The sequence below is a fragment of the Psittacula echo genome, assembly GCF_963264785.1.
Source record: "Psittacula echo genome assembly, chromosome: 7".
Lineage (NCBI taxonomy): Eukaryota > Metazoa > Chordata > Aves > Psittaciformes > Psittacidae > Psittacula > Psittacula echo.
The window spans coordinates 2,439,122-2,459,572 of NC_137740.1; the positions used below are offsets into that span (position 1 = coordinate 2,439,122).

The window sequence follows — 20,451 nt, forward strand, 5'->3', positions numbered from 1 at the left end:
TAGAAGTAACAGGCCTGAATTTGGATTATTATCTCAGTGATTGCACAATGTTGGATGCTGGGACCATGAGAGGCTTGGTCTACTGCTAAGCCCACATGAAGACTCTATAATCCACCACAGCACCCAAATCACAGGCTGTTTATCCCAGCAAAGAATTTGGCCTTTGATACACTTGTGGCACTCACTGAGGTGCACAAGCACTACATCCATGGGATTCTGCAACTGATTTACTGATTGCCCTGAAATTTAAACACCATCTACTTTCAAAAGAGATGTCAATCTCTGGTCCTGGCCTGGTCCCAGATATGAGCTCTCTACAGCCAAGAGAAGCACTGCATTGGTAACTTCAGAGGCTCAAGTGGCTTCATCCAGTAGCTCAGGCAGGGTCTGGTCTACCCAACAGCAGTCAGAGCAGTGGGGTGGGGGAAGAGACATCACTAGGGGAATACACACCTTCTGAAAATTAACTCCTTGTGCCCAGGAGCAGTTCTTGGGGTTTGGAACATCTTCCCAAAACAGCTTCTTCATCCTGAAACATGAGGTAAATCCTGGAGTTGGTACTGGTCTCACATTCTCTGTACTGCTCTCATTCCCCTCTGCTGTGTCAGGAAAGGAATCTGTGCAGTTTTACTTATCCAGAGCACTGTGACAACGACATTTTCACAAGGTAACAGGACTGCACTCAATTCTGGGTGCTGTATTCCACAGTCCACTGCCTTTCAGTACAGTACATCAAAAATATGCATAAATAATCCCTAGCTTTCCCCAGAAATATCCTGCCCACCAGTTCAGCACCGAGGCATCCCCTAAGCTGCATCACCTTCCTCTGAAGGCCTCTGGGCCTTTGAGATGACAATCAACAACCCACCTTTGGTGTGAAACCAGCAGTGCTCCAAGCAACAAAACTGAGGTTGAAATGACTATTGGCAGAACCACATAGAGGTTGGCATTGTTCTCATTTTCATATCCAGCTGGAAATTAAAGGGATTCAGTTAATAATGCAGTCAGTTTGTCTGTGTACAAGTAGTTTGCATCTAAATCATTGTCCATAGTTATATTACAATTATAATTACACACAGTTATATTACAATTATAATTACAAATATAATTAAACTGACAATCTATACATATACAAATATAAATAAAACTGACATGTTTTTCTGGTAAGATACAGGCTTCTCCTGCATTTAAATGTTACTTTTACAAGCTCCTATTTCATAAACAGCATGGAGAAAGATCCTGCAAGTCACCTTTGGTAAACTGATCCGTTGCTCCAGGTTTGCCAACTCCTCCAGCAAACACAGGATACAGGCTGAACTGGTACTTCTCGATCAGGATAAAGTGATCTGGAAAGAGGAAATCAACCTCCTGAATCACAACTTTATCCTACTTTTAAACAAGCACCTCCACAGACGCTCAGATCAGCAAAGAGAGGGGAATAATGAAAGCCGTCTTTTATAGATACATACTTTAATATCAGAAGATTAAACCCATTAATCTATACAGGACAATCTAGCATTATTCTGCCATGGAATTAACACCTTTATGGAGCTATTGTAAAAGATTTTTAGATTAAAGCCAAAATGCAAATGGAATGAACACATTAACTTAGATATTAGCTGGTGTATTCAATATTCCAGAGCTGATTTTTTTGGACTGCCAAAAAATGAACGCACTCCTGAGCTTCAATCTTTGTTAACCTGATTATAAATGCAGCAGTCAATCCTTTACAGTCGGTGCTCTAATGATGATTAGGAATTGCTCTGCTGGTCATTATCATAAATGAGAAACAGAGAGGGGGAAAAGGATTCACAGAGCTCAGTAATGTCCCATCTCGCTGCTCCATATTAACATAATATATTCTATTTTCCAGCGCACACTCACCATAAATGTAATATTTACTGATATTTGGAGGAACTCGCACCCATTTCATCTCCTCTTCTTTGTTAAGGTTCTTCCACTCAATAATAAAAGACGTTATCACGTATATTTGAGGGGAGAGTGTCCAGAGCAGAATCACACAAGTGCTGTTCACTGGGTAAGCGCTGAGGGACCGCACAACACTCACTGACAGGGCAAAGAGAAACCAGTAATGTGAGCAGAGGCGAGATGATGCGTATGGAGACAGGCTGAGAAAGTTGGGGCTGTTCAGCCTGGAGAAGAGAAGGCTGCGTGGAGACCTCAGAGCAGCCTTCCAGTATCTGAAGGGGGCCTACAAGGATGCTGGGGAGGGACTCTTCATCAGGGACTGTAGTGACAGGACAAGGGGTAACGGGTTCAAACTGAAACAGGGGAAGTTTAGATTGGATCTAAGGAAGAAATTCTTTACTGTGAGGGTGGTGAGGCACTGGAATGGGTTGCCCAGGGAGGTTGTGAATGCTCCATCCTTGGCAGTGTTCAAGGCCAGGTTGGATGAGGCCTTGGGTGGCATGGTTTAGTGTGAGGTGTCCCTGCCCATGGCAGGGGGGTTGGAACTAGATGATCTCAAGGTCCTTTCCAACTCTAACTATTTGTCCTGGGTTCAGCAGCAGCAGTCAGTTTTTCTTCTTCTCAGTAGCTGCTGCAGTGCTGTGGTTTTGACTTTCGGCCTGGGAAAAATATTGATAAAGCCGATGTTTTCAGTTACTGGTCAGAATGTTTACCCTGACCAAGGACTTTGTGAGTCTCATGCTCTGCCAGGGAGGAGGGGAAGCTGGGAGGAAGCAGGGACAGGACACCTGACCCAAACTAGCCAAAGAGGTATTCCATACCATAGCACGTCATGCCCAGGATGTAGAACGGAGAGTTCCCGGAAGGGCTGGATCATGGCAGGGTGGGGGTGAGGTACCGGTTGGTGAGTGGTTGTATTCTCTTGCTTGTTATTTCCTTTATCATTATTACTATTAGTGGTAGCAGTAGTGATTTGTGTTATACCTTAGTTATTAAACTGTTCTTATCTCAACCCGTGGGAGTTGCATTCTTTTGATTCTCCTCCCTGTACATCCAGAAGCAGAGGGAAGAAAGGTGGGGGGGGAAGTGGACTTCGTGGTTCTGATTTACGGCCTGGGCTTAAACCACGACACTATTCTATGATTCTATGATGATGGGTTAAGCAGGAGATGTGTCTACTGCAAACTACATGCATATGGGTGACTGCTATGGTTTCAGCACATGAATCCCAGACTGGTTTGGGCTGAAGGGACCTTACAGCTCATTCAGTTCCAACCCCCTGCCACGGTCAGGGACACCTTCCACTGGAGCAGCTTGCTCCAAGCCCCTGTGTCCAATCTGGCCTTGAACACTGCCAGGGATGGAGCAGCCACAGCTTCTCTGGGCAACCTGTTCATTTATCATTTCCTTGTTTAATTGTCTTCTATATAATAAAGCCAGGTCTCTAGTTCACATAAGCAAGCATATTTCTCTTTAAGCCAGCACAGCTTGGTTCACACCAACTAGTCCTGAACATTAAACATATCAAGTTTCGTACCAGACATCAAACAAACATCCTGATTCTCATGTGCACTTCCGTAACTATAACTCCTTTAACAAAAAAAAAAACTATCAACATCTACTGAACTGTCAACATTTAAATAGTAAAGAACACACGGAGAGCCGTGTAAGGTAAATGCTACTGAGTCTAAGTAATACACCAAGGTAACAATCCAGCTGGACAAAGGCTTCCCATGACATCTGCTACCAACCACAGGGTTTCCAGAGCACATTTACACACAGTATCAGAAAGAATTTTATCCATAATAACGCTTGTAAAATAGCATCAGAGCAGAAAAGTTTTCCAAATAGGCTGCAGTGATGTTTCCCACAGGATATATTTGCACGTGAATGTTACACAATTGAAGTATTTCAGTGCAACAGGCTTTACTTCATTAGTAAAGCAGAGTGAACCAATAAAGCAGCTGAATCAATGACAGGCTGCTCAGGAAGTAAAGCCAAACCTCTCGAACTATGTACTCTGGCAGCCCCTCAGGTGAGCAGCCAGAGAAACAAGACCATATATCATTTTGGAAACAACCAAACAGTCCCTAGCAGGAATGTTGGGTGTTCCTAAGACAAAGTAAATGAAAGATCAGTTCTACAGTAAGAATTTCTTATTCTTTGATTAATTATTTTAGATTCTGCTAGTGGAAAGTAACAGCCAACTCTTTTCCCAACCCAAAGGTCATTAAGGTTTTCATGCAATGGAAATCTCATTTTCCAACTAGCTCTGTTGGTGAGAATCTGTTTCCCATATACAGCTGAATGTATCATCACAGAACATTTTTTATCCTAAGAAAGGGAATTTGATTATAAAGAAAGCTTTGTCCAAAAGCATCACAACAATCCCCAGCATTTTCCACATCTCAAAATGGTCACTAATAGGTGTTTCTTACCTGTGCTCATTTGCTGGGATAGAGTTAAATTAAAATTAACTGAAGAAACTCCAACTGAATTCATGGCCAGAACAGTAATGGTGTGTGTGTGTTCAGTCCATGGAAATGAACAGGTAGTGCCATTGTCAACATACTCTGACCACGTGGTGTTTCCTGATGTCTGATGCTGTATAACGTATCGACTCACGCTGCACAAGGAGTGACTCTTCATCAGTGGCTGCAGCAAATATTGGCATAAATTAATCTCCCAGCCTTTGATTTCAAAAGCAAATGTTATTTGGGCAAAAGGCATCGTTCCAATGTTAAGAAAACATGATCCAGTAAAGATATTCTATAGGCTGTCTACTGTCCTTTTAGCAAAGGCTCTGTAGTCTATCTAAAGACTTGATTCCTTCTATCTCCCTCCCTGAGATCTGACACAATTGCTTGCTGTCTTTCCAGGAGGAAGAAGGGAGCACAAAGAAATACAAGCTTTCAGACTCCTCTAGTAACTCACTGTTTCATGTTAAGTCTTTTTCAGGACGGAGAAAACAGAACAGATGACTGTTTGCACACTACACATGGGCAAACAGGAGTGAGTAGTCACGGATATGCTTTTTTCTCTGTCCTGCGTTAACCTTTTCACTGTGCCCAGTTTACGTGCAGTTGCAGTGGTGCTTGTACAGGCAGCTCCCTAGGAGTCAGTGGCACATTCTTCTCAGGGATCTCAGTCAGCAGAACTTGGCAGCTAAAGACTGCACCTCATTCTAAATGGCAGTCTGTGATTCCATGTTACTCTTTCTTCCGAGTATTAAGAGCAAATTTCATATTTAGTCTGTTTCATAGCATTTGTGTAACTAACACTGAAAGTAGAGGTCTCCACACAAAGGCAAGGAAACTTGTAGCTTGCCTGGAGATCTGAGGGCTCTCCTGTAGTGAGGACTGTAAGACATCAGGAACAACGGGATGCTCCCCATGGCTGTGATGCAGCCTCATGTACAGTTCCAACACGGCTGCGGTGCAGGTAACTGGACCTCAGATGGGTCCACGCTACAAACATCAGTTCAGGTGGTTGGCCTGTGAGCTTCCCAAGTGTGGAACATGCCTGCGGCCAGTGTATGCCTCATCCAACTCACAACCAACCACACAGCACTAGGAAAGTTCTTGTCCTACTGCATTACTATGAACTTGGTAATGATTAGGGTACAAGATTAGCTCAACGTGTGCCAGTAAGGTGCAGGAGAGAATAAAGAGAATAAAACCAGAAGGGAGTAAAGTCCTAGACAGGCTGATTGAGCAAAGAAGACAAACCCACCTCCCACTGTATCACAGTATTAGTCAGTATTCACCAGCATCCTCCACTTGCCTCCAGTATTAGTCAAGCAAGAGGTAATAACTCAAAAGAAGTCACATCCCAAGTGAAGCTCGATAAGCAGTGACTGCCCAGCTTTGCCTCCCAGGGAAACGTGCTCATCATACTCCCTTTCTGGCAATTCTACCTATGCGGTTTGGATCAAAGTGAAAGACCAAAATGGAGAATTAGGCCTTTGGTTCGAGTCAGGCATATGTCAGGCATAAATTCAGATGGTCTTGTTGCTGCTACTGGTTTGTGTCCAACCTAGTACATAGGCCGATTGCTAAGTCCAAAAGAGACAAATCTATGCGTAAAATATTTTAAGGGCGGCTGTCAAGAGGATGGAGCCAGACTCTTTTCAGTGGTGCCCAGGCACAGGATAAAGGGCAACAGGCACAGACTGAAACACAAAAAGTCCATCTGAATATGAGGAAAAAATTCTTTACCATGAAGGTGGCAGAGCACTGGAACAGGCTGCCCAGGTGGTTGTGGACTCTCTCTCTCTAGAGACATTTAAAACCCACCAGGATGTGATCCTGTGCAACCTGCTGGTGATGAACCTGCGTTAGGCAGGAGGGTTGGACTAGATGATCTCCAGAGGTCCCTTCCAACCCCAATCATTCTGTGATTCTGTGAATTGTTCTCACCTTCCACAGGAGTGTAACATTCTTCTGCCTCCTTGCTGGATCTTCAGTAATAATCCTCCAAAATTCAGGGCCCTGTAAGGGAGCTGCAGTTTTGAAAGAACAGTGTCACTCTTCAGTCTGAAGTTGCACGGCCCCAAAGAATGCACTCTGAAAGCACAGCTACCTTTGATATCTTTTACAAGGGTATAGGCTGATCTGCTCCAGTTGCTCCAGTAGCCTGATCCATCCAGCTCCCTGCACCGGACCTGAATGACATACTCAACACAAAGGTTCTGAACTTCTATCACAGCTGATCTTGTGGGTGCATTTGAAACTTCATAAAGCTGTAACAGAAGTCAAAACAGGCTGAGTAAGAACAAAAGGCTGTTTTAGCATCTGTCAGAGTCAGAATTCCTGAAAACGAATCCAATGAGAAAGTGAATTAATCTGTAACAACCATTATAACCATGATTCACTGCATGCCACAAATTCCACTTAAACCCAGTTAACACACTCAGTGACAACACTGCATCAACCCATGATCTAGATTAAAAGAGACAGTACCTCCCACATCATTTCCTCCCTGTTCACAGCATACCGAATCTGAAATTTCAGATCACTGTTTGCAAACAGAGGGTTTGTCCAGCTCACATTCAGCAGCCCAACATTCCTGGTGAGTTCTGCTTTAACATTGGAGGGAGGAAGCAGCTTCACTAGAAAATGGAAAGAAAAAGAAAGGCTATAAGGTCTGGATGAACATTCCTCATTAAATCCACTTATCATGGGTTATTTTCTTCTGCCCTAAGGGTGGCAGGTATCACATTGTGGCTTCTGCCATCTCAAGTAAAGCTGGACTAGAATGCAAATGTAACCATTCACCAACACAGGCTGGCTGGATCATTCTCTGCAGACAGAGCATTGCTGACTGAGAAAGACAATGTTTGTCTAATGGAAAATTCAATCCAATTTTGACCCAAAGTAAAATCACCAAAGAAAATCTTAAGTTGAAATCTCAAAATCAAAGTTTCTGACAGGATAAGCATTTCATTTAGTAACAAAGTAATCATCCATGGGCAAGTTTTAATACATTTCATTTTAATCTAAACCCCAATAGCTTATATTGGTGCCAGCACCTTGTACCTCCCCTGGTACAAACAGCAAATGATTTTATACATCTATAAATATATATAAAACTTATTTTGGCCCACCAGATGGTGAGTGAGGAGAAAATAACAAAACAAGTAAAATAAGCTTTCAGTTTTGGGTGGTGCTAGAATGAATCTGGTTTGGTTTGCCACGACACAGAACACCTTTCATTCACTGTAGGGCAATTCTATTGCTTTCAAGTGATGACTTGAATAAACCAGGCTCCTGAAGTTCTGCTACAGCTCCTCACTGTGCAGCACTGTCCAAAGCCAGCATCTCCATCCAAAAGGGCACAGCCAACTGAGAGCACAGCCATGCCCACCCCAGACTAACACTACAGCTGCTCTCCACATACATAATAGATGTGTTTTATTATTCTGCTTTATTTTATGTAGCACTTCTGTGCTCCAGCTTCCATATTTTCTCTGTACATATTGTTCAATTTTGTGTCCAAAAAATAGAGTCCAATGAATGCTCTGAGTCACAGAGCAGATAATAAGTGTTTTCACATTTTGCAGTGTTTGAAAACACTCAAACACTGTCCCTGCCTCTTGCTTTTATATAAATATAAGTGCTCTGTGTCACAAAAGAAGCTTTGCAAATACATGCAAGAGCATGGACAGTCCCTATGATTGTAAGGAAACAGATAACTCTGTAAGTAACACATATAGTGCTGCATCAAAGTATAAACTTAACTACTTAAAGACTTCAGAAACGTAACACAACCAAGAGCCTTCATAATGAGACTTTGTTCCTAAATCTAACTCTTGCATTTTCTATAGATCTCTTTGCAAAACTCCCTATAGGATAATCACACAAAACTGGATGTTTTATGTTATAGGTATTAGCTGCAGCTACAATCTGCTCCTGTGCCAAGCAAAGGTATGGAAATATCATTTAATCCAACATCTTTTAGAAGACAATATCAAAGCTTTAATGTTCTTATGTTCTTTCCACAATCTAATTGAGTTAAAATGCTATGAAGAAGTACTTTACCTACACCATATAAGGAATGAAATCCAAGGTCACAAGTGAAGAAAGACGTGCACGAATCTGGACCTACCCACATCAGCTGGAACGACACAAGTTGGTGAGGATTCAAGTGTTCCTAGTAAGTGCTTAAATTCTATCCACATGGTATATCCAGATAAAAGAAAAATAGGCTGAAATGTGCACTCGTAAGAATGGTTCTTCTGCAAATGACATTCTTTCACCTCTGATTTTGGAGATGTACTTGGAAAGTCGGAACAATAAATTCTGCTCCTTAAAAGAGAGAAAAACCACATTCAGTTAACACACTGCAACTCTAAGCTGCCCGTGGCATCAGTAAAATAGAACTCTGAAGGCAATTAAAATAAATGGTGTCACTGGAACCATCTGGGGTTTTCTGATGATTATTTGGAAAGATCTTGAACTTGAATCTGCACAAACTGGACAAATAACATTGCAGTGTTACTCCTCAAAGCTTTGGCTCTTAGCCTGAATAAAGCAAAACATGAAGGCTCTCCCCTGTGGAAATCTTCTGGTAAGAAACTAATTATAGGAAGAAAGAGGTACAAGAAGAGCAGGCACCTCTAAATACTCATAAATTATAGAAATCCAGACTGGTTTGGCTTGGAAGACAATGAAAAGTTCATCCAGTTCCAACCCACTACCAGGGACACCTTCCACTAGAGCAGCTTGCTCCAAGCCCCTGTGTCCAACCTGGCCTTGAACACTGCCAGGGATGGGGCAGCCACAGCTTCTCTGGGCACCCTGTGCCAACGCCTCAGCACCCTCACAGGGAAGAGCTTCTGCCTAAGAGCTCATCTCAGTCTCTCCTCAAATCTAAATCACGTTCCTTGAGTGGTGTTTATTAGCAATACACATAGCAAGGCAGGTCTCCAGCCAAGAATTTACTCCAGCTGAGAATATGGCTTTCAAAACACCAAAGGGCATCCAGGGGAAAGCTGCCACATGGATCAGTCAGGCAGTGACGCCTCCAGGAGATGGAAATCCCATAAGAAAATATGGAGGGTGCTATTGAAATCCCACATACAGACAGTATCTCATCTGGCAACAGAAGAGAGGAGAGCTGGACTCTGGGTAAAACAGCACCAGACACCTTATCAGTGATGGAAAGTGCTCAGATTCCTCCTAATTTTTCCTAAGCTCTGTGGCCAGCTTAGATTTGTGGTGAGAGTGGCCAGATAGGGATTAGTTATCCAACTGAACCACAGAAGTTACACTGAGCTGAATCTCTTCCTGTCCACATAGCTTATAGTGATTAAATTGGTGCCTTGTGCTTTGAAGATTCAGCTCAGCATTCCCTGGATTTACAGGATGATCATCTCTGCACTGTTTCTGTTGGCAGCACTGGCTGTAGAGGAAGATGTAGTTACAACCCAACCAAAATAAGACATCAAGAGCAAAGCTATCACACCAATGTACTGCAGAACATTGGCTTTCGTCTGCAGGACATAATTGCATCAGTCATTAAGAATAGCTGCAGTCTCCTAGAAAACCGGATGTGTCTGATGGTGATGTGACACATCTAACTTTTAACATTTACCATGAGGACTTGCTATGTCTAAGCAAATACCAGCAATTCCTTCATACTTGTGATGTCTCTTACAAATAAGTTAGGTAATTAAAACCCCTATTTCATTTGGTTTAAAAATTCATATTTTTTTCTGTATTTCTGTTCCTAATATGTAACAGAATCTTATACAGATAACAGTGGTGATTCTGCCCCTCTACTGTGCTCTGGGGAGACCCCCCCTGCAGTCCTGATCCAGCTCTGGGGCAGCAGCACAAGAGGGACGTGGAGCTGTTGGAGCGAGTGCAGAGGAGGGCATGGAGATGCTGCAAGGGCTGGAGCAGCTCTGCTCTGGAGCCAGGCTGAGAGAGCTGGGCTGGGGCAGCCTGGACAAGAGAAGGCTCCTGAAGGGGAGACCTGAGAGCAGCTCCAGTGCCTAAAGGGGCTGCAGGAAACCTGGAGAGGGGCTTGGGACAAGGGCCTGTAGGGACAGGCCAAGGGGAATGGCTTTAACCTGCCAGAGGGGAGACTGAGATGAGCTCTTACATGCTGCAAGCAGTACTTGCAAGCTAGAAAGGGTTTGCTTCCATAACTCATCTCAAAAAGACAGGCAACACACAAAACCGTAAAATTGAGAGAGGATCCAAATAACAGAAGAGCAATGTTTGGGTTTGGAGGGGTGGGGAGGGAATAATCATCTGACTCTGAACCCTGCAGGGTGTTGAAATCGTGTTAGCTGAAGCGTTAGCTGAAGCTGAAGCACGGGCTTGTGCAGCTTGCAGAAGGTTTGGAGAGACCTAAGAGCAGCTCCCAGTGTCTAAACGGGCTACAAGAAACCTGGAGAGGGGCTTGGGACAAGGGCCTGTAGGGACAGGACACGGGGAATGGCTTTAACCTGCCAGAGGGGAGACTGAGATGAGCTCTTAGGCAGAAGCTCTTCACTGTGAGGGTGCTGAGGCGCTGGCACAAGGTGCCCAGAGGAGCTGTGGCTGCCCCATCCCTGGCAGTGTTCAAGGCCAGGTTGGACACAGGGGCTTGGAGCAAGCTGCTCCAGTGGAAGGTGTCCCTGCCCGTGGCAGGGGTTGGAGCTGGGTGAGCTTTTTATTTCCAGCCCAAATCATTCCACGATTCTATGATACTCGTATTCTCATAAGTGTACATTTTCAAACATCTTATACTTCACCTGTATGGAAATCTCTATATGAATGGGGTCCCCCATTATTTATTTGTTTTTATTTTTTCTCTGTCAAATCTTACTATCAACAAACAGAAGCCCAAAGAAAGATCACAACAAATACTAGCTTCTGGGGAGCATTTTCACTCTGTATTAACGTTCACTGTTTGATCTAGCAGACTGTAACAAATGCACAAGGTATCACCTTTTACTAGAAAAGAACACTTTTAGTTAAACCTGAGCAAGTAAAAAGGTGGGAATAAAAACCTTGGCAAGAGCAGCCTGGGTTTTATTTCAAGCTCCCTGCCCAGCTGCGCACTCATTACATTCATATTTCTGAAGACAGTTTAAACAAAACCCACCTTAGCAGCCAGTTAGTCACTCATCCTGCCCTAAAAACCTCCAGATGCAATCTCAGGCATCCCACTTCTTACTTTAGTCCAGAAAATGCTGAGAAATATTCACCTTGGTACTACAACAGTATGCCTCCAACAGAGAAGACAGTTCAGCTTCCCAAAGGATTGGACCCTCAGGGCTGCTTAAGCTTGTGTGCCAAAACTTTGCATAGCAGGTCTAGCAGAACAGTAAAACTAAAGACATTTTCTTAGGTAGGGGAGTCTGTCTGTCTTGTTTCTATAAAGACTAATACAGCTCTAGAAAACTCCAACGTATTAGTCCAATATATTAGGGTATCAGAGGGATTTTTTAGTTTCATGGTAAAACAACACTATCAGAGGCAGTATGTGTGCACATGAATGAAGATAAGGATGGTCACAGCACTGATTTAATAATCAGGTTTGCATTTTGCAAGCAGGAGTGTTTGTTCCACATCCCAGTTCTCCTGCTGTTCTGGAGACAGACAAAATTAAACCACCTACATGAAAACACCTGAATAAACACCTGAAAACTAAGAATTGCTCTGGCCACCAAAAATACTACCTACTTTCATAAAGCAGTATTCCTTTTATGAACTAAGATTTGATTCTGTCTATATAAGCAAGACTTTTTCCATTCTGAATGGGAGAAGCTTTTTCACAGAGTGCATGTTACACAGGTATCTATGGTCCCCCTTCTGAACACATATCATAGAATCCTATAATAGTTTGGGTTGGTAGGGACCTTAAAGCACATCCAGTCCCAACCCTCTGCCACAGGCAGGGACACCTTCCACTGGAGCAGCTTGCTCCAAGCCCCTGTGTCCAACCTGGCCTTGAACACTGCCAGGGATGGGGCAGCCACAGCTTCTCTGGGCACCCTGGGCCAGCGCCTCAGCACCCTCACAGGGAACAGCTTCTGCCTAAGAGCTCATCTCAATCTCCCCTCTGGCAGGTTAAAGCCATTCCCCTTGGCCTGTCCCTACAGGCCCTTGTCCCAAGCCCCTCTCCAGCTTTCCTGCAGCCCCTTTAGGCACTGGAGCTGCTCTCAGGTCTCCCCTTCAGGAGCCTTCTCTTCTCCAGGCTGCCCCAGCCCAGCTCTCTCAGCCTGGCTCCAGAGCAGAGCTGCTCCAGCCCTCGCAGCATCTCCACGGCCTCCTCTGCCCTCTCTCCAACAGCTCCACGTCCCTCTTGTGCTGCTGTCCCAGAGCTGGATCAGGACTGCAGGGGGGGTCTCCCCAGAGTGCAGCAGAGGGGCAGGATCCCCTCAGTGACCGGCTGCTCACACTCCGGGTGTGCAGCCCAGCATATGGTTGGCAATACAAATAGCTAATACTTGTGGAGTTCCAGGAGGGAAACATTCCAGCTTACAGGAACTAAGGATGTTTCATAATTACACCTATTCAGAATTCTTTGCTGTGATAGTATTTCCAGGGCAACACTTCCCAAACATAACGAGTGCATTAACAGCTATATACACACCTGTGGTATCTTAACTGCAAGGAACTCCCCAGGAGCACAGTGTTCGGGTTTACAGACCATCTGCAAGTCATTTTAGTTAAGTACCCATCCGTTTCACAGCTGATATTAATATTCACATCTAATTAAAACACATGGAAAGTTCAGATTAATGAAGATGTAAGTGTTTGTATAAAAACATTTATTACAACTGCTCAATAAAATCTAACTGGAGCTTACAATGGAGATATTCTGATCTTACGATTCAAAGGCAGTGAAATGATAATTTAAAATCATCTGGAATCTTACCTACTACATATAATTCAGCGTATCTATGATGACATTCCCTATTTTGATGACAACAGTACAATGCGTTATAGAAGAAACTTCCTCTAGGTTTTGTTGCTTTCAAGTTGAAAAGAGTAACTTTGCTTACACGGTCATTTACAAGCGTATACTGACTTTGTGGGATTTCTTCTACTAAGTTCAGCCACCAGACAATCTTCTTGGATGCTACAAGCTTGGTTGTATTTTTGTAGATGCAATGAAAGGAAACGTTAGAACCAACACTGGTCAGTAGCTTAGGGGGGAAGTACAGGACTTGAGCTACACAGAAGGGGAAAAAAGGGGAAAAAAAAATCAGTTGAGATTAGAATCCACGGAAAAATACCCATAAACGAAAATACAATAGAAAAATATTAACATCATCCAGGTGTACTTTTACATTTCCTACTTCTTAATTACTATTAACAGCTATAGGGGAGAGGAGCAGGAATGAGCCTTTGACTGTCTCACTCCATAACTGACATTTGTAAATTCTGCTAAATATCTTTAATATCCCCAGGCAAACATGAATTAAATGAGTAGAAATCACTGGAGGCTCCAATGAAAGCAATACACAGCAGCACAAGGGAAACAGGGAATCATAGGGGCAGCTGTAAATTAAATCTCAGGAAACCAGATTAACACTGCTGCTTTCCACTCAGCCAACCTAAGGCACCAGGTCAGCTTATTTAAATGCTGCAAGCAGGACTCACAAGCTAGAAAGGGTTTGCTTCCATAATTCATCTCAAAAAGACAGACAACACACAAAATCGTAAAATTGAGAGAGGATCCACATAACAGAAGAGCAATGTTTGGGTTTAGAGGGGTGGGGAGGGAATAATCATCTGACTCTGAACCCTGCAGGGTGTTGAAATCGTGTTAGCTGAAGCATTAGCTGAAGCTGAAGCACGGGCTTGTGCAGCTTGCAGAAGGTTTGGAGAGACCTAAGAGCAGCTCCCAGTGTCTAAACAGGCTACAAGAAACCTGGAGAGGGGCTTGGGACAAGGGCCTGTAGGGACAGGACACGGGGAATGGCTTTAACCTGCCAGAGGGAAGACTGAGATGAGCTCTTAGGCAGAAGCTCTTCCCTGTGAGGGTGCTGAGGCGCTGGCACAGGGTGCCCAGAGAAGCTGTGGCTGCCCCATCCCTGGCAGTGTTCAAGGCCAGGTTGGACACAGGGGCTTGGAGCAAGCTGCTCTAGTGGAAGGTGTCCCTGCCTGTGGGGAGACAGAAGCAGAAGGGGAAAGAACTTCCATGGGATTTTTCAGCTCAACATATGCCTGCTGTACCTTCCTGGTATAACACATGCTCTCAAACACTCATTCCACAAAACAAACCAAACTGGGAAGTGTGTTCTATTCCAAACCACTACTTACTGCATGTAAGTGACTGCATGAGGCCTACCTCCCAAGTTGAGGTTGTACGGTGTGCTCCAGTCACTCCAGAACCCCGGAACATGATGATTCCTGCACCGCACTTGAACTAAGTATGAAGACCCAAGCAGTGTATTGTCTATGGCCAGTGAGGTTTCCAGAGCGACTTGAACCATCTGTGGGATTATCAGAAGCCATTATTGTTGTATAATGAAACAGGATGAACAAAGACAGAGGGAACCAAAACAAAGAGTCTAGGGAGTAGGTTTTAGGTGGCTAGTTCAGTAAAAAACAGTTTCTTCTTTAAATCTATGTAAATCCAAATATGGTAGAGATTTCATGACTCTGTGGAAAACACATTATTTCATTATGAACTCCTAAGTAACAGCTGCTTTTTATTCCAGAGACAGTTGTGTGGTAGCAACAGGAACAAGCAGTTCACTAATAAAAGATATAAATATTAAACATATCATGGAATTTGGGGGTTGTTGAAAAGGGAGACCTTTGCCTTTAGACTTCAGGGTCTAGTATTTCATCCAAAAAGAAAGATGGGAGTTTGTGTGTAAGACCCAAAAGGAAATGGTTCTTGTATCAGTGTAGTGTTTCTCCTGGTGTAACAGATGTCAAGTCCAGCTCACCAGCACACTGCTGATGTTTACCAGGGTCTGCTGGACACACCAGCTCAGTGTGCCATGCCCACCTCCACCAGGCTAGCCACTGCCCAAGGACAGTTCTCAATCCACCAGATCCACTGCCCAAGGACAAGGAGGGTGCTAAGAAATCCTGGGCTCCACAGAAGCCCACCAACCTGCACTGTAACATACATGAACAGAGCTGACTCACCTGCCAACTGTTTTGACCTGAATTTGCAGAGATCTTCACTTCATACTGAAGTGGGTATGGCATCAACACAGGGTTGGACCAGCAGATCTTCATTTGACCTTCCTCTGTAATTTCTAGATGCAGGTTCAAAGGAGGTTCAGGCTTGACTGCAGACAAATTAATTGACAAGTTTACCACTAACCTGGTTGCCTGTGACTGCTGATGGTAATGGGTCTTTTTCATGCCGCTTCTTTGAACTCAGTTTCCAAGAGCTGCTCTACAGCTGGTGTATGACATAGTAGTTTGTAATATCACTGGAAAAGTGCACCCTGGCACTGTTACACTTAGCAGGACATGCTGTTTGATCCGATGTTTGCCTTAAAACTGCATTCATTTCTTGCCTTGGGCCATGATTCTCCCCAGTAACCAAACATTAATGCACCTGTTTTGCTGCAAAGAGGACTGAGAGGGATGAGAGTGCTGAGCAAAGCAATTTGCTCAGCTCCTAAAGAGACAGGAGATAATGTCCTCATATCATACATAAAGAATTGCTAGATATTCCCAAGTCTTCCACAGTGATTACGGCTATGAAAGAAGGTCTCCAGGACAGCTACATTTGGGCAAAGTAAAAAGGAGGGTTTCAGAAATTTCCCATGAGGATGAACAGAACACTCTGGAGAGGGAAATGGATGGGCAATTTAGAATGATCATCAGGATTACATTCACTCCTCATCAGACAAAGGCAGGGAGCCTTGATCCTGCTTCTACCTGTTGCTGAGACCTTTTCAAATCACTGTTTAAGTACAGTGTCCTTGGCTCACCTTGTCCTCATTCATAACTCCATGTTTTATTACATAACATAGAATATTATGCAAGTTCTCAATGTACTTTACTAAGTGGCATAAACTAATTATGTTAACTTATTCTGTTTGCAAAGCACATCCTTTAGGAAGAATTTTATATAACTCCTATTATTTCCCCCCACAGCTGACCAATTCCCCACCTTTTTGAAATCTGTCAAGATTTGCAGTAATTGTGCATATTGGATAGTAATACCTATCAAAGTCATATATCAGTAGAGCTTTAACTTGATTAAATACAGAGGAATGTATCTGGAAATAGTTGGAAAACACTGGTATCGGTAATGTGTTAAGGAAGAAAGCATCAGGACTACAGAGCTGCTTGAGAGGGAGTTTCATTTGCTAAGTCACTGTAGGAACAGCTCCCCCCCTCCCTTTTTTTAATTTAAGTCCTCACAACATAGATAAGCTCCACCACTGCCCCAGACTCAGGCACAGAGAGGTATGAATTAGAACTGAAAGCTGAAGCATGTTGACATCATGGCCTTTGCTCAGTTTGGTTTTGTACCAGAGAGGCATTAGGAGGCTAGGAAATGTGTGCAGCACCACCATGAGCAAGTGAGACAGCGTCAGGAGGCCTGTTCCTGTTCAGTCTGAGCCCTCCTTCTCCACAAGAGACATTCTGCTGCTGTCCTCCATTTAAAACCATTTCAAATATAGTTGTACTTACCTATGTCTATGGGCTTGACTGACATCAAAGGTGACCACAGAGGTGTAACACCAACCATCATCTTCAGCCACATGATGTAAGTGTAGTTGAGTCTCAGGGCAGGCACACAGCACTCACACCCATCATACTCACTGCAGTCACACTGAGCAGCCATGACAGTCCCCTTCAGAAAGCTCGTAGATACATCCCCCAGAGACAGCTCTGACCTGCAAGGGAAGAAGCAAACCATAAACCAAACCACCATTCTCAGGAGAGTTTGTCCGTCTGGATAAGGCTTATTGATAAAAAAGGAAAATAATGAAAAAAGTAAAAAAGTGAATAATTGTAACCAATTGCTTTTACTTTGCTGCTTCTCCTTTTGAAATGGTTTCAAAGTTGTTAAGATGCCTTCATGAAAAGTATTCCTAAGATTTTACTTTAAAACAAATGTGTTACAATCCTAGATGATACCTGTAGTTCAGTCAGACTAGTTTCTGATTCCTGATGGCAACTATTACTGCACACATCTCAGGCACCCAAAGTTAGTTTACCTTACAGTAGACTAACAGCGCACCACCACCCTCACAGAGATTATGTTCCAATTCCTATTCATGAGGCACTGAAATGAAATCTAAACAATTTAACATCCCTTCCAGCTTCTGATACAATGAAGCATTACACGTAATAGAATAAGCAACCATTCTTCAAGTGAAAAACAAGTTTTGAAGTAAAAGGCTAAAGAACTCCACCATTCAGAACAAGTTTTAGTTCTCATTTTCAACCACTTACAGTACTTGAAACAAAAAGACATCCGAGTTTTCCAAAAGTCTTACCATTGTGCAGTTAATTCCAAGATAAGGCTTTAATTATTATGTTCTCTATTCTTTTTTCTCTTTCACAGATATTCTTTAGGCTCTTTCAAACTCAGATGCATGTTTATGGTGCACTGCAGGTATTCAGTGACACAGACCTCCTTAAGGTAGGGAATTTAATAGCATAAATACTTAGGCCAAACTTCTCACAGCAGCAAAGCCAAGACAAATCCTGAGAGTTAAACCATCCTGGATTCTTTCCTGATTTTGACATTTCATCCTTATAACAAAAATCTTGTGTTTTGAATTGTTCTGAAGTGATTCTGGAATTGTTTCTGTATAGTAAAAGGTTTGTGTTACTTATTCAGAGAAAGCAGTTGAAGTTAATGGAATAAGAACCTTTCTGTGAAAGTGTTACATGGTGTGACTCACTGTAACACATGAAATCAGGGAGGGCAGAGAACTCTACACTGGAAAAGAAGAAAGGACAAGATTTTCTGCTTTGTTTTAGTGGATTTGGTGTATAGTACATTTAATGGACTGTAGAGCACAGGGGAAATGGGAATGATTCACTAATCCCAATACCATCATCTGCCCTACTTAAAAAAGAAAAGGTCAGAACCTGAGGAGAGGTTGGAAGTGAGCAAAGGGCTGATGAATTATGGGGAAGAGCCTGTGTGAATCACACTGACTGGGACGGAAAGGGAACCTGCAGTGAGCACACACGGATACCCTGGCACCAGGGCCAACTCCCCTCATCATTCACTGATCCCCATACACACACATTATATATCCACCTTGTATTTAGGATGTTCTTTGAGCTGTTTCTTTTTACCAGGACCCACAGAATTTAGGACAGGAGAATTATGGAACCTTATACTGATGGAATCTGGCAAACACAGAGCTTTTAAATTACTTGGAATATTTTTGGTTTTCTAGTTGTGGCTCCACTTCTTTCTCTGAATTTCCTTTCAAAGACTTCGCAGAATTGTCTTTTAAGTTTCCCTGCCTTGTATTGCTGATTGCAGACGTTACTAGTCTCAAAAAACCCACAATCAATCTGTAAGAATGTAGGCTTCTCATCAAACCATGTCTTTAATCCGATCTATCTGGAAAGCAGTTACCACCCCATCACTGCCCCCAGCTTTCTCCTAATCATTGTCATCTCCCAGATGAGTCCCAGTGCACAGAAGGGGAAGTGCTAGAAAGCTCCTCCCCATATTATGTTGTGCCATTATGTTTCAAAGGCCCCTTATTTGTGAGCAAACAGGCATGGGATGTTATTTCTCCCTGTTCCCACCACACAAACCTTTTCATAGAATCCTAGACCATTTAGTTCCATGGGAAGGGACACCTTTCACTAGAGCAGGTTGCTCCAAGCCCCATCCAACCTGGCCTTGAACACTGCCACGGATGGGGCAGCCCATTTCACTGCTTTACTGTATAAAATGCTGTGTGTAGGGATTCAAGTGTAACTGGAGGAACAGCCATGGCTCCAGGCCAGGCAGGTCTTACACTCCTATGTGACAGAAGATTACCAGTATCTCATTTCTCTGCTGTAGATGTCTCTTCCAGCAGGCAGTCAGGGCACAGAAAGGGGAAAGACCAAGCTACGTTACCAGATGCCGGGTCTGCTGCTGGAGGAGGATATCCAGACACAAAAGCAGGGTAATGAGCTTTGCATTCCCCTGGACTGGCAAGACACAGGGACCATCTCAATAGATATATGCAGGATATAACCATGAGGACCCCACATCAACTTATTCCAACTTGCTAAGCCTGGCCTAAATGCATGAGACCTGATCACAAGCAAAACAACAGAAAGCCAAAGTGCTTTAGAGATCAACAGTAGCCTGGGACTGCATGAGCAGCTCATCCTCTTCAGTTTGGCTGCAGAGGGATCCTGTCACAGAATACCCATCCTTCTTAATCTGTACATACTGGCTTTAGAGGAGCTTATGCTTATAAAGCCCTCACAAGTTCTGGAGAGGTCAGTGCCTTCATTCCATAGAATGAGAGGAGATATTTGGGGTAAACCTAAAGTAAAGCAATAGACTATTGAGAACTGGAGTTTTCCATCACACTTGCAGCACACTGACTTGGAGCTATAAATCCCTGTTCAACAAGCACTTTACATCATGCAGCACTGATCACATCTAAGCCAGACCCAAACTGTGGTGGGGGGAAGGAAAAACAAAGGGAATGTAAAATACATAAGTGAATACTATGTCCTCACTCACTTTTATAGTGCTGGCTGTTGGAATTGGAAGGATTTGTCTTGGCACAGAGAGGTAAGCATGAACAAGATAGGAACTAAGCCTATGGACTTCTGAGAAGGGATTATCAGAGCCCACCTCTGAGATCCAACAGCAAACTAGTGAAGTGGACTTAAGTTTTAATGGTTGGCAGAGAAGGGAGGGACAATGAGACTTTAAGCTGGAAACATGGGACTAAAGCATAAGACACTGCAGAAGAGGACAAAAATAAGTACTGCATGCCCTGAACCCCAGAAGTCATTAACATTGCAACAAGGGCATGTGTCCAAGGCTTTCTTTTCTTCTCCACTCCAAACACTGCACAGAGAATTCTCTCAGTCAACACCTTAAGTTAACACC

At 43.4% G+C, this 20,451-nt stretch overlaps 1 protein-coding gene across 1 annotated transcript in view; it reads right to left on the reverse strand.

The window, feature by feature from the left end:
- LEPR (leptin receptor) overlaps positions 1-20,451 on the reverse strand; it is a 64,732-nt gene that overhangs the window by 5,751 nt on the left and 38,530 nt on the right. Inside the window, exons 5-18 of the mRNA XM_080623494.1 lie at positions 17,046-17,251; positions 15,537-15,682; positions 14,725-14,869; positions 13,306-13,602; positions 13,021-13,138; positions 8,536-8,735; positions 6,891-7,039; positions 6,511-6,670; positions 6,348-6,430; positions 4,368-4,584; positions 1,885-2,067; positions 1,251-1,346; positions 869-971; positions 454-529 (exon numbers count right to left, since the gene is read on the reverse strand). Coding sequence (XP_080479620.1) covers positions 454-529; positions 869-971; positions 1,251-1,346; positions 1,885-2,067; positions 4,368-4,584; positions 6,348-6,430; positions 6,511-6,670; positions 6,891-7,039; positions 8,536-8,735; positions 13,021-13,138; positions 13,306-13,602; positions 14,725-14,869; positions 15,537-15,682; positions 17,046-17,251 — 2,179 coding nt within the window. The remainder of the gene's footprint in view (positions 1-453; positions 530-868; positions 972-1,250; positions 1,347-1,884; positions 2,068-4,367; positions 4,585-6,347; positions 6,431-6,510; positions 6,671-6,890; positions 7,040-8,535; positions 8,736-13,020; positions 13,139-13,305; positions 13,603-14,724; positions 14,870-15,536; positions 15,683-17,045; positions 17,252-20,451) is intronic.